Source organism: Symphalangus syndactylus, chromosome 13 (assembly GCF_028878055.3).
Source record: "Symphalangus syndactylus isolate Jambi chromosome 13, NHGRI_mSymSyn1-v2.1_pri, whole genome shotgun sequence".
NCBI lineage: Eukaryota > Metazoa > Chordata > Mammalia > Primates > Hylobatidae > Symphalangus > Symphalangus syndactylus.
Genome location: NC_072435.2, coordinates 32,249,711 through 32,261,989, shown reverse-complemented (window position 1 = coordinate 32,261,989; position 12,279 = coordinate 32,249,711). Strand labels below are relative to the sequence as shown.

At 62.3% G+C, this 12,279-nt stretch overlaps 1 protein-coding gene across 4 annotated transcripts in view; it reads left to right on the top strand.

Moving 5' to 3' along the window:
• The window catches only part of MLLT1 (MLLT1 super elongation complex subunit), a 74,585-nt gene that overhangs the window by 55,535 nt on the left and 6,771 nt on the right, over window positions 1-12,279 (top strand). For 2 of the 4 annotated variants that reach the window (XM_063615848.1, XM_055238264.2), the window contains exons 5-7: window positions 1,918-2,043; window positions 6,323-6,880; window positions 11,010-11,097. In XM_063615848.1, the coding sequence (XP_063471918.1) occupies window positions 1,918-2,043; window positions 6,323-6,880; window positions 11,010-11,097 (772 nt within the window). The remainder of the gene's footprint in view (window positions 1-1,917; window positions 2,044-6,322; window positions 6,881-11,009; window positions 11,098-12,279) is intronic. The other 2 variants (XM_063615849.1, XM_055238265.2) reach the window with 1 other exon arrangement.

The following is a 12,279-nucleotide window of genomic DNA, read 5'->3' as shown; positions in this document are numbered from 1 at the left end:
AGCGATGAAGGCTCTGAGGGCATCGTCTCAACACATAAAAGCCAGGGGCGGGGAGGAGGCGTGGGGCGAGGCTGGGAGGAAGGGCCAGTCAGGAGGGAGCGCTGGCTCTACAGAGAGACGGGCAGGCTGAAGCAGGCGCCGTGGGGGGTCTCTGCCCCAGGCGCTGGGCGTTCTGCCCTCTGAGGGTGGGCTGTCTGGGGAGCTGGCTGGCTGGGCAGGAACTTTCCAGGCCTCCGGGGCTTGCCCTGGAATGGGGCTCTCAGCCTTAGGAGCAGCCGGAGGCCTCGGTGGCAGGGGCTCCTCTCAGGGCTTCCCGGGACCAGGCAGTGGCCGTCTAGCAGCAGGTGACCCCAGCCCCCGCCGCGGGTACTGGGAGACCCGGGAGGAGGGGCTGGTTTCTGTGTCAGCGAGCACGGCTTTCTCTGCTCCTCTTACTGGGAGTCGCTTGGAGATCGGTAATTCAAGGGAGAGAGGGTAGGACTTTCCGCCGTTCCAGCCTTGTGCCCCTTAGGACCGTGTCTTGTCTCTGCCCCCGTGGCTGAGAGTCTGTGTTTCCCTCGGGGAGCCTGGTCCTCCTGGCAGCACCTTGTAGGAGGTGGGAGTCATCTGCGTGTTCAGTTCCCAGTTCCTTTTTCTCAAGGGTCTGTGCTAGAGCGAGACACTGCGTGATCCTGAAACAGTCAGTCTAGGGCATTGTTTTGAGGGGAAAGAAGGTAAATTACCATGAGAGTCGAAGGAATGGGCCTGAGAGCGAAGGGGGCTCAGCCTCCTGGCAAGCCCGTCTGTGCACGGCAGCCTTCTGTGGCTCCTCCGTGAGCCTGCATGGTGTGCGTGCTCCAGAGCGTGGAGGGCCTCCCGTGGCGTGTTTTCAGGGACGGCTGGGGCACACGTGCTGTCGGTCCTGAGCTATTATGGTCAGACAGGCTCTGAGAAGCAGCTCAGAGTGGGGACCCTAGGGGCCCATGGCCTCTTTTCAGCCAATGTCCCCATGGCCGCATGACATCAGCATCCTTAGATGAAAGGCTTGGCTGGCCGGGAACCACAGGTGCTCAAGGCTGTTATCGGTGCTTCTTCTACCGACTTCAATACTTTTTTTTGAAGTGTGTTTTCTTCTTTTGTTCTCTCTTGCGGCCATCTGGGAGGCTTTTCTCTGTGGTGGTGGCATTCCTTAACTTGCAGTGTTGATATTTCAAGACCTTGCTCCGAGCTTCCCCCTGCACAGCAGGTGTTTCCTGGGAGCCCTCCTGGAAGGACCCCAGAACTTTGGTCATCCGTAGCCTCTGACGGAGCGCAGGAGCAGGTGCCCCATGCTGCAGGCTTGCTGGCTCACTCGGGCCTGCTTTGCAGAGAGCCCCCTCGGTAGGCACAGGTCGTCTGCCTTGGTCTCAGCCTCAGCCTGGGTGCGCTTGCCCTGTTCGGGTCCGCTACAGTCACTGCACACCAAGGACGGCTCATTCCCTGGGCATGTGGGACCCACTGGAGTTGCACCCCTGTGCACCCCGGGAAGTTGCTGCCTGCCTGTCGCAGGCGTCTGGCTGGCCTCTCACACTTCTGAGCCGTTCCCCCTAAACCTCAGCGCGTAGGTCAGGCTTCGGCCACAGCTGCCTTCTCATGATTCTCAGTGTGCTCCGCAAGTCTTCTTGGGCCAGCCCTCCGGTCCACTGTTCCCGGAAGGCCGCATGGCCCCACCGGGACCCAGCCATCCTGGGACCCTGGGCTTTTCTTTGCTCCCCACCCATGCCTGCTTCATCTGCGTGCTCAGCACCCAGTCCCCAGCAGGGAAGCGCCTGGGATTCTTTCGGGAAAGCGCTCAGGCTCTCCCTTCTCCCCTCCTGCAGAGGGAAGCCCCACCACCTTCAGCCCGGCCCATGTGGGCCCCCTGCCCATCGATAATGACTGTCTCTTCTCTGTCACTAGGTGATGGTAATGCCCGAAGGAGCAGACACGGTGTCCAGGCCCAGTCCCGACTACCCCATGTTACCCACAATTCCACTCTCTGCCTTCTCTGACCCCAAGAAGACCAAACCATCCCACGGCTCCAAGGTTAGTGAGGCGGAAGGCCCAGTCGCGTGGGAGCGCCGGGGCCCAGCTGTGGTGGGTCTGGCCCCCGGCGCCCTCCCTCCACTGGGCTGGGCCTTCCGCACCTGAACTCGCTCCCTTGGCGTCTTCCTCTTTGAGCTCTCTGCACACCCCTCGCTGCGCACTGCCGCTTCCCTAGGATTTCAGGAATAAGCCCGTGATCATGGGCTCTTTGTCCTATTCATCTTGAGGCCAGAGACCCTGCCTAGTCCTCTCCCGTTCTGCCAAGTGATGGCAGGGCCCCAGGACTGCTCGGCCTGAAGCCCTGAGAGCTTTGCTGACGGCTGTTGGGGCGGCCGCTGGGTAGAGTGTCTCTGTCTAGGCTGCAGCTGCCCACCTCTTCGACCCTCCTGAGGGCAGCTGGGGCTACTCCTGCCCTTGGCTATGCCACGCTTTGCATCTTGGGCTGTGGCTCACTGCAGAGTTTCGTGGAGGAAGGGCAGGGGAAGCCAGGTGGGCGCCAGCGGAATTCCAGTGTGGAAGAAACTTTTTACAGTCTCATCTCAGCCCAGTCGGTCAGGTGGGTGGCACTCAGCCTTTCTGAGGCTTCTCTCTCTAAACCGTCCCTGAACGGCAGTTCAGAAGACAAGCTAGAAAGCCCTTTGATGGCATCACAGTGTCCCTTCAACCCCTGAGCACGCCCCAGTCCTCCGTAGCCGCCCACTCAGCGCAGCCGTTCCTGGAGGCTGAGCGGCATGGGCCCTCGGGTCAGCTGCCCGGTGCCCGCCACCCACACATCTCTCCAACTGTCCTCTCCTTTCTCCTCGCCTCACTTGTCTGCCGGGCCCTGCATGTGGGCCCGGCCATCCCAGGCGGGACAGGCAGGGCTCTCCAGCTGCCTCACAGACTCACCGTCAGCCATGCGGGAGAAGAACCGCAGCACCCAGGCAGGTCTTTCTGGCTCTTTCCCCAAGGCCAGCAGGTCTTAGAAATCGTCAGACTTGCCGGAGTCTCTGAGTAGGAAACGGAACCCTGGGGTCTCCCCACTCGGCCTCCTGGCCTGTCTCTCCCTGAGCCTTGTGAAGGCTCAGTGAAGGAAAAGCTCTTGCTGGGGATCTTGGCAGTGTCCCTCTCAGCCACCACAACAGGATTTCTTCTGTACGGGTCCCTTCAAGCCACCTAAAACCCTGCGTAGAAAGGACTTCTTGGTTGGAGAGGTGCCCTCCCTGGGGCTGGCGGGGCTGCATCTGCTGGGGCTGCTGGTGGTGTCTCTTGCCAGAGTGTCTCTGAGACCCCTGGAGGCCCCAGCCGGTGAGTTTATCCTCCAGGCTCAGGAGGCCTGTGGGCTCCACCCTCTCTGTCCCTGGAGCCTTCTCCAGCCACCGGGTGGAGAGATATAGGTGGCATCTGTGGGGAGCGTTGGGCAGCACAGGGTCCTGCCGAGGCACTTGTCTGCTGAGGGCATTCTGAGAGAAAGCCCCTCTGCCCTGAGCCCTAGCCTGGTGAATGAGCCGTCGGCCCCACCGTGAAGCCCTGGGTGGCACAGGCCCATGAACCGGCCTCTTCCCCGGCTGAGCGCCCTCCTCTGATCACTGGCTCTCTGCCTGGAGGGTGAGTGGCCGGGCCATGTGCTCCAAGCAGAGGGGCCTCAGCAGGGCTCCCTGAGCCCAGAGAGATGGGATAGGTGGGCCTTTTGGGGCCTTGCCCATCAGAATCCCCAGGCTGGGGGACTGCTGGTGAGTGCAGCTGCAGCAGCTTTGGGGGACTCAGTCCTGGGGTTTTGTCCCCACTTCACAGCCCCCACCCAAGAGTGGCGTGGCAGGCAGGAACCACAGCCTCGTAGAGGGGGCAGGACCCTCTCACGGCCTTGCCTGGCAGCAGCTGCAGGGAGCCGGGTGTCACCCATGTAATGTCAGGTACTTGGCCTGGTTGCTTTTTCCCGTGGAGGTTCACAGACAACCTTGCAAACGTGATTTTGATGGCTTCTCACCCTGGAGAGCGCTCATGTTATGCTTAAAATTTAGTGCCTAATTCGGATCACGAGGTCAGGAGATCGAGACCATCCTGGCTAACAGGGTGAAACCCCGTCTCTACTAAAAACACAAAAAAATTGGCCAGGCGTGGTGGTGGGCACCTGTAATCCCAGCTAGTCGGGAGGCTGAGGCAGGAGAATGGCATGAACCCAGGAGGTGGAGCTTGCAGTGAGCCGAGATCACACCACTGCACTCCAGCCTGGGTGACATAACAAGACTCCGTCTCAAAAAAAAAAAAACAAAACCAAAACAAAACAAAAAATACATAGTGCCTAATTTCAGAACCTGTGGTGTCGGGTGCTTGTGCTCCTGTGTGGGAAGGCTCCTTCTAGCTGGGCAGGCCCTGGTGGCAGTGGCGGCTCAGACCCCAGGCCAGGGGCGCACAGTGGGAACTGTGTTAGGGGCCTCTGGCGTGCCTTTGGAGTTTGCCCTTGGTGGCTGTGACCCCGGCTGAGCTCCTGCAGCCCAGCTGGGCGTGTGTCCCCTGCTGGAAGAGGCCAGGGTGGCAGATGGCATTGCAGTGTCTCACACCTCCCTCCTTGGGGAGGAGCTTGCTGTGGAGCACAGCCCCATTCCACACCCCAGCTCCCAAGGGGACACCCCCTGATAGCCCTGCATGGCCCAGGCCAGCTGGGGGGATTCTGGGGGCACTCCCACTGTCCCAGGTGGAAGAGCCAGGCCGGGCACAGGGCTTGCCGTTTCTCTAAGGAAGTGGCAGAGGCCTCACAGCCACTGGTACTATTCCTGAGCCTTTAACACTGAATGTGGGCTGTGGCTTTGCAAGAAGATGGCCAGCCCAGGAGACTGGCCATGGGGCAGCTGCTGTGTCTGCCCTGTGGTTTTTTGCTGGGAGGAGTCTGTCCCTGGACACTCAGGTGGTTTTGAGAGGCCTCTACCCAGCTTGCCCCTCCCGCATGTCTTTGGGGGATCTGTGAAGCATGGCCCCCCTCCTCCCTGGTACTCTCACTGCTCCCGGAGCCCCTCCCCAGGGCCTTCAGGGTCTGGCTGCTGCTGGCTTCTGTGCCGAGAGGCCTGGTACGCGATCGTCTGGACAGGCTCTGGGGCCGCCGTGCACCTGCTGGCCGCTGCTCCTTTCCTAGCAAGGGTGGAGCCCCAGGTGGCTGACTGCAGAGAGGCCTGCTCAGTGCTCCTGGGTGCATGGGGTGATACAGGGTCTCTGTAGGGAAGGTGAAGGCGTGGCTCCCACCGCGGGGAGTGCTGGCAGTGTGTCTGTCGCAGGGGGTGTAGGGCAGAAACATACAGCATACAAGCAGCAGCGCCCAGGCTGGCCGCGGGATGGGCCGACTCAGCCATGCCGCTGGCAGCCCCCACACTGCGTGCTCGCTGCCAGCCTGGCCTGCGCCGTTGCCCAGTGAGGTGGTGGCCTTGCCCTTCCTCGAGGAAGCAGGTACAGATGGCTGGGGTTTTCTGCCTGGGTCCTGCAGTGTGCAGGTCACAGAGCTGGGCTCACTCCTGGGCCTGTGTCCTGCTGCTCTCTGCCATCATCTTACCTCTGTCCTCAATGGGATCAGCCCCCGAGTCCAGCTCCACCCTAAACCCCCTGGGTTTCCGAGGCGGAGACCTAGGAATGTCCTCGGTGTTTTAGGAAAGCGACCCAGGCGGTTTCCCTTCTGAGAAGCCCGGGAGCTGTTTGCTCTGTGCAGTACCTGGGACTCAGTGGGCGCTCAGCAGTTGGCTCCCAGAAGCCAGGGCTGAGCTAGCTGGACCCTGGGGGTGTGGAGTCCTGGGGAGAGGGGCCAGCAGGGCTCAGAAAGGAAGCCCGTGGGCGACCAAGCAGGAAGCACTGAGCTTCCCGCACGTAGCATGAGTGCTGGGCGAAGGAGGCTGAGATGAGGGGCAGGGCTGCCTCCAGTGCCCGCCAGCACCCTGCAGTGCCAGCAGAGCCTCTGACTTTCCCAGGCCCGGCTGCAAGGTGTTAGGGCGGGCGGGTGCGGGCGAAGTGGCCATGCTCTGCCTGACTCACCCTGTGCTCTTCTTGAATCCCTCAGGGAATGTCAGTTCAATTCTGAGGGGAATCTTAGCCTGCAGCTGCCGGGGACCAACTGACACTTCCTAGTAGTTTAAAGGGACAGCTCCGTTTAAAACTCTAACCTGCTGCCTTACCTTTTTGCTTTATGGAAGAGTTTCTCTAGCTGAGGCTGAATCAGGTGGATTATGCTTTGTAGGGGTCAGGGGTGGCGGAGCAGGGCACCCCGCAATGCTACGTGACCTTGTCTCTCCCCTTGCCCTCCCTGCTCTTGGCCTTGCAGGACGCCAACAAGGAGAGCAGCAAGGCCTCCAAGCCGCACAAGGTGACCAAGGAGCACCGGGAGCGGCCCCGCAAAGACTCCGAGAGCAAGAGCTCCTCCAAGGAGCTGGAGCGTGAGCAGGCCAAAAGCTCCAAGGACACCTCGCGGAAGCTGGGCGAGGGCCGGCTGCCCAAGGAGGAGAAGGCGCCACCGCCCAAGGCTGCCTTCAAGGAGCCCAAGATGGCCCTGAAAGAGACCAAGCTGGAAAGCACATCCCCCAAGGGTGGGCCCCCACCCCCACCCCCACCCCCACCCCGGGCTTCCAGCAAGCGGCCGGCCACCACCGACTCGCCAAAGCCCAGCGCCAAGAAGCAGAAGAAGAGCAGCTCGAAGGGGTCCCGGAGTGCTCCAGGCACCTCGCCCCGCACCTCCTCCTCCTTCTCGGACAAGAAGCCGGCCAAGGACAAGAGCAGCGCCAGAGGGGAGAAGGTGAAGGCCGAGAGTGAGCCCCGGGAGGCCAAAAAGGCCCTGGAGGTGGAGGAGTCCAACTCAGAGGACGAGGCCTCCTTCAAGTCTGAGGTGAGTGAGCGCTTGGGGCAGGGCAGCCAGGTGCAGGCAGTGTGGTGGGACCCGCCTCCCTTCTGGAACAGCGGAAGGAGGTGGGATCTGAGTCCGGACCTCAGGTCTCACTAGCTGCTCCTCCCACTGGCTCCTTGTAACCTGGGGCCTCCACACCTCACTAAGCTTCGGTTTCCCCGTCTGTCAGGTGATAAAGTCTGCCTCATGAGGAGTCCCTCCTCACCTCCTCGGTGGCATTTGTGGGTGGTTCTGGTAAAGCATGATGGCATGGTACCGAGGTCTGAGCTCCCTTCCTCCAGCAGCCCCCTGCACGGGCCCGGGTCTTGGCCGCTCTGGTGCCAGTGGGCAAGCGTGTCTCACGGTTTCTCTGACCGTGGCGCAGTCAGCCCGGCCTGGAGCTTGCTCCCTCTGCCGATAGGGCATCTGGGAGACTTACCCTTGTCTGGAGGGTTAATGACGAGGACTGCAGACAGCCCCTAGCCATGGGGAGCAACAGGGCCGTGCCTGGCTCCCTATTTAGGTGGCTGGTGGGGTCAAGAGCATCCCTCCCGTCCACACCCATCGCACACAGCTGTGACTTGGAGATACTCACATCTGGCCCCACCAGTGTCTGAGCTTGGGACAAGGACCCCTGTCAGGGACCGGCCTTGTCAGCATGAGAGGCTGCAGGCTTGTCCCACAGCACAGCATCTGGACATTCTCAGAGGACTGCATCAGACATGACTTGAGTCGCAAGAGCTGGGAGCCACCTCATGGTCTTGTGGCCGGACCCTGTTTGGGGCCTGGGATGGTGGTGATGTCTTCCAGCGCTATTATCTGGCACTTGGCATTTAGACAACAGACATTGGGCCAGGTGAAAATGAATGAATGGATGGATGAGGGTCAGGCCTTTTACCTCTGTTGCCAGCCCCAGCCCTCAGGGGCCTTTTTGGGTCCGGCTTGCCCTCAAGGGGAAGCTTTGCCTCAGGGTCGCTGAGGCTTTGAAAAGCCGCTGGGGCTTTGAATGCAGGTCCCAGCCACAAAGCCAAAGGGGGTTATGTGGGCAGCGCTGATTGCCCCCAGGCCCCTCATGGAGGTGGCAGGGCTGGCTGGGGGTGATGGTCCAGCCTCTGGGTAACAGTGCGTCCTGGCTCATAGACACATAGGCTGGCAAGGCTGAGTGCCCGGTGCTCCCCATGGCTTGGCACTGGCTGAAGATGGCACCATCTGCTATGACCCTGAGGCGATGGGGGGGCCGGTGCCACCTCCCAGAAGTCCCGGACCATCTCAGTAGCCCTCCCAGCTGTGGGAGGGCCTGGCAGTGCCTGCTGGGCACCGAGCCTGCCCCCTTCTCTGCCTATGCAGCAACCACAGCCCTGGGCAGGTGCTTATCCCCTCCCTTCTACCCCAGGGTCGGGGATAGGTACTGGGTGACATGCAGTCCCAGGCCAGGCATCTCCAGGTGAGGCCTTCTGGCACCTGGGGCTGGGTGTGCAGCACTCTGGGCAGCGGCAAGGTGGCTCCATGGCCCGCTCCACTCCGCTCTGCTCACCCGGCCTGGCCCCCGGCAGTGAGTGCGTTGGCTCCTGGCTCCTGCCACCAGTGTTGTGAAACAGCTGGAATATTTTGTGGGGAGCTTCCTGCCACCTCGGACGCCGCTGCTTAGAGTGGCTGGGTGGCCTTGAGGCTGGAGTTGCTGGAGGAGGCTTTGGGACTTCCTCCTGGCCGAAGAAGAGTGCCCCGCGTGCTGAGAGGCTTCTGAGCAATGCGGCTTAGCGCCCTGAGGTCTGTGCGGGAGTGAGACCTAGGCCCCAACAGCAGAGAGTCCCTGACGCCTCTTCCGCCGGGGGCTTCGCCAAAGCCCAGGCTGCTATGGTGAAGAAGCACATCGGCCTTCCAGACCACTTGCCCCTCGGCTTCCCCTTGGCTGTCTTGGGCTGCCCCTCCCCGGAGGCTGCATGTGGGTGTGCTACCAGAACCGGCCATGGTAGGAATCTGCACCAGCTGGGGTCTGACCCACGCCCACCCTTGTAGGGCAGCGCTTTGGGCCGAGTCCCCGGGCCGAGCTCCCACGTCCTCCAGCTGCTGCCTTAGGGTCTCCCTGGCCCTTGGGGATCTGGAGTCAGTCGGTACCGCCTACCCTCAGGCCAGTCGTGGACCCAGTCTGCTCCGCCCTCCCTCTGAGCCCCGGGCGTGCTCTGGTGGCCCTTCTGACCACACCACCTTAGGGCTTTTCTGGCTGAGACCATTTCCGGATTCTTTTCCTCCCTGCCCCTTGGATTTGGGTGGAAGGAAAGGGGGCGTGTGTGGCCGACTGGCTTTCCTCTGTCCGGCACGGCGCCAGGACAGGCTCGGGGGCCTCTTGGGGCTCAGCACCCTCTCTGCTTCCATCCCTGCTGACCTTGCGCAGCCTCCTTTGGCCGCCTGAACTGCCCCCTCTCCACCCTTAGTGAGAAAGTGCATGGGATATGGGGCCAGGACCTTGGATACTTCCCCAGTCCACCTCCCTCCAGGTTGGTGCCCACCCCTCTGCCCCAGGGGTTCCATCCAGAGGTCGAGGGAGGGCTAGCCTTGGCCTCCGTGTGCAGGCAGCTGGCAGTGCTGGGAAAACTGAGGCTGACATAGGACGGCCTTGGTCTGAGTAGCAAGGTCTCGCTGGTCAGAAGGCTGGGGTTAAAGAGGCCATCTCTTGGTCACCTCTTACTCACCCCCGGCCCCCAAGAACAGAAGTCCAGGCTGTGCATCACGCAGCTCCAGGCAGGCCCAGTCAGGGGTCCTGGACGCTCTGGGGTATGTGTTCAGGACTCAGGTAGCCTGAGTGGGCAGTGACTAATGGGCACCACAGCAGGCTTTCCCAGTGACGATTCATCAGGGAGCGCCATGTGTTGGTGGGAAGGGGCACTGGCAGGGGCTGGTTTGAGGGGCAGGAGGGGGCTGGGTTGGGCTGCAGTAAACCCTTGGGAAGTCCCTTTTCCCTCTCAGGCACAGGTGAGTCTGGACCTGCTGATTGGGGAGGCCTTGGGCCTTCGTGGGGCCCCTTCTGCAGGGTGGAGGCTGCCTCGTCCACATGCTAGGGGAGGTGCCGGGGGCTCCTAGGCATTCAAGGTCCTGAGTCCCTCCGGCTCAGTACTCCGTTCACAGCTTCCCTTGCATGGCTGGCGGCTGCAGCGGCCCCTGCCAGAATCCAGCAGACCAGCTGCCTCCTCCTGACGAAGGGAGGACCCTGGAGGGGACTGGTCTGAGGGGCTCAAGCCACCTAGTTCCACCAGACGGGCCCCCAAGGTGAGGGGGCTGCCCTGGGCCCGCCGTGTCCTCTGGCACACCCCTTGGGATCGTTGGCAGAAATGTGGGCCCAGAACAATGGGCCCCTTCCCGTGCAGGTGTCTGCAGTGCCTGACTCCCGTCCACCCAGGAGCTGCACCTCTGCCCCATACATGCCTGCCCTGCACTGTCACCCTCTGTCCTGGCATCGCACCCCTTGTGTCCTTGTTGTGGCTTTTACTTCCCCCTGGTGGCTGAGCCTGGAAGGACAGCTGCGGGAGGAGGAGGTGGGTGGGGCCGGGCTTGCCCATGGCTTCTGTCCCTTGTGCACACATGCTCCTCAGTGTCTTGGGCAGCTGGCGGTAGGAGCAGCAAATGGGTGGGGAGACGGAGCTCTCTGCCACCCTTGAGCCCCGGGACAGCGCTGGGTCAGAACAAGAAGCATCCACACCCAGCTTTCCTGTTCCAGACCTTTTTGCGACACCAGTCAATGCCTGCCCTCTTGGACGAAGGCAAGGCCCACCCACTTGTGGGACTTCAGGCCCCTGCGCCAGCCTCCCTCCCAGTCCCCTGTGCACCTGTCTGGGTAGACAGGAGAGCCCATGTGGTCCGCAGGGTCTCCTGGCGCTACCGGAAACCCAGACACCCCTCAGTGAGAAGAATCCACGGGAGTCCTAGGGCTGTCATGGGAGGCTGTAGGCTGCACATGGCCTGGGCGCTGGCTCCCTAGTGGGTTCTCAGCGGCACACGTGGGTACCCTTGGGACCCTGGAGGTGTCTGGGGGAGATCCACTCAGCGTAGCCACTACCAGAGGGCCCCCCTTTGTCTCTGCTGAAAGGTGACAGCTCTCCCTCTCTCCCCTCCCTGCCCACCCCGCCATTGGGTGAAGTCTGCCCAGTCAAGCCCGTCCAACTCCAGCTCCAGCTCAGATTCCAGCTCAGACTCAGACTTCGAGCCATCTCAGAACCACAGCCAAGGTGTGTATGGAGAGCCGCTAGGGGGCGCCGATGGGGCCGGGGAGGGCCCGGAGCTCAGGCCGCATGCGCATTCCTCAGCGTCCGCTGCCTGCGCAGGCTGGGCCCTGCAGATCTGTACATGGAGGGTTTTGGTGGCTTGGGGGAGTCTATATTTAAAAGCAAAGTAGGAACAAGTCACCAGATCTCCAGCCAGGCCCAGGGCACTGCCCTTTGTGGTGGCTGTTGGCATGCACCCCGTGCCTGGAGCCGGGCTGATGAGGGGCTTCTGGTGAGGGCCCTGCCCATGGCCAGAACTCTCCCTGTGCTGCTGGGGACCATGGACGGATGGCATCACCTCCTCCGCCCATCCCACCCGCTCCCCAGGGCCACCGAGGTGCTGGCTGCCTGTGAACGGCCGGGGTGTCCTGCTGCCGGAGCATTTGGCGTGCCCTCTCCCTCTCCAGGCAGGCCACCCTGAGTAGGGGCGGCTTTTTGGGGAAAGGACAGGCCCATTGGCTGCTCCAGCCTGCCCCAGAGTGGAGAGGGCCCTGGGGACCAGGCAGCCTGCAGGACACAGCGGGAGAGCTGCCCTGAGCCCCCGGCCCCAGCCCAAACCCCAGCACCCACTCCCAGGCCAGAAGCGTTTACACTCTTGGATTGGAACAAGAGCCTCCTTCCCCCTCGGCCTGGAATCCTTTGCAGGGGGGCTGGGGGAGAGGAGTGTGCGGGGTTGTGGAGGGAGTCTGGCCTGGAATTCAGCCGTGCAGTTGCCGAGGGGGCTGGGGGATGGGGCCCTTGAAGCCCACACTCGCTCCAAGTGTTCTTATCTGCCGGGAAGGGAGGGGGACCTACTGAAGCGGGATCATGTGACTAAGGTAATTGAGGGCTTTGTGTCCCTCTGTTGCCTTGGTAACAGGAATATAAACCAAGATGCCGTCTGTAGGGGACTGGAACCGTGTGCCTCTGGAGAAAGGGGAGGACGGTGGACTGGGAGCAGGAGAGGGGATTACCGAGGGGGTGGGCAGGCCGGCGTAGGGTGCAGGCAGAGAGATCTGTGACCCCAGGCCCAGCTTCCCAGCCGTGCTGTGGCTCCCTCGCCCTCCCTGGGCTCTCGGCAGAGCTTCTGATCTCTGTGCCCTGAGCAGAGGAGGGGTTCTCCTCCGGCTGCAGCAATGGAGGGGCCCTGCGCGCCCACTGCCGGCC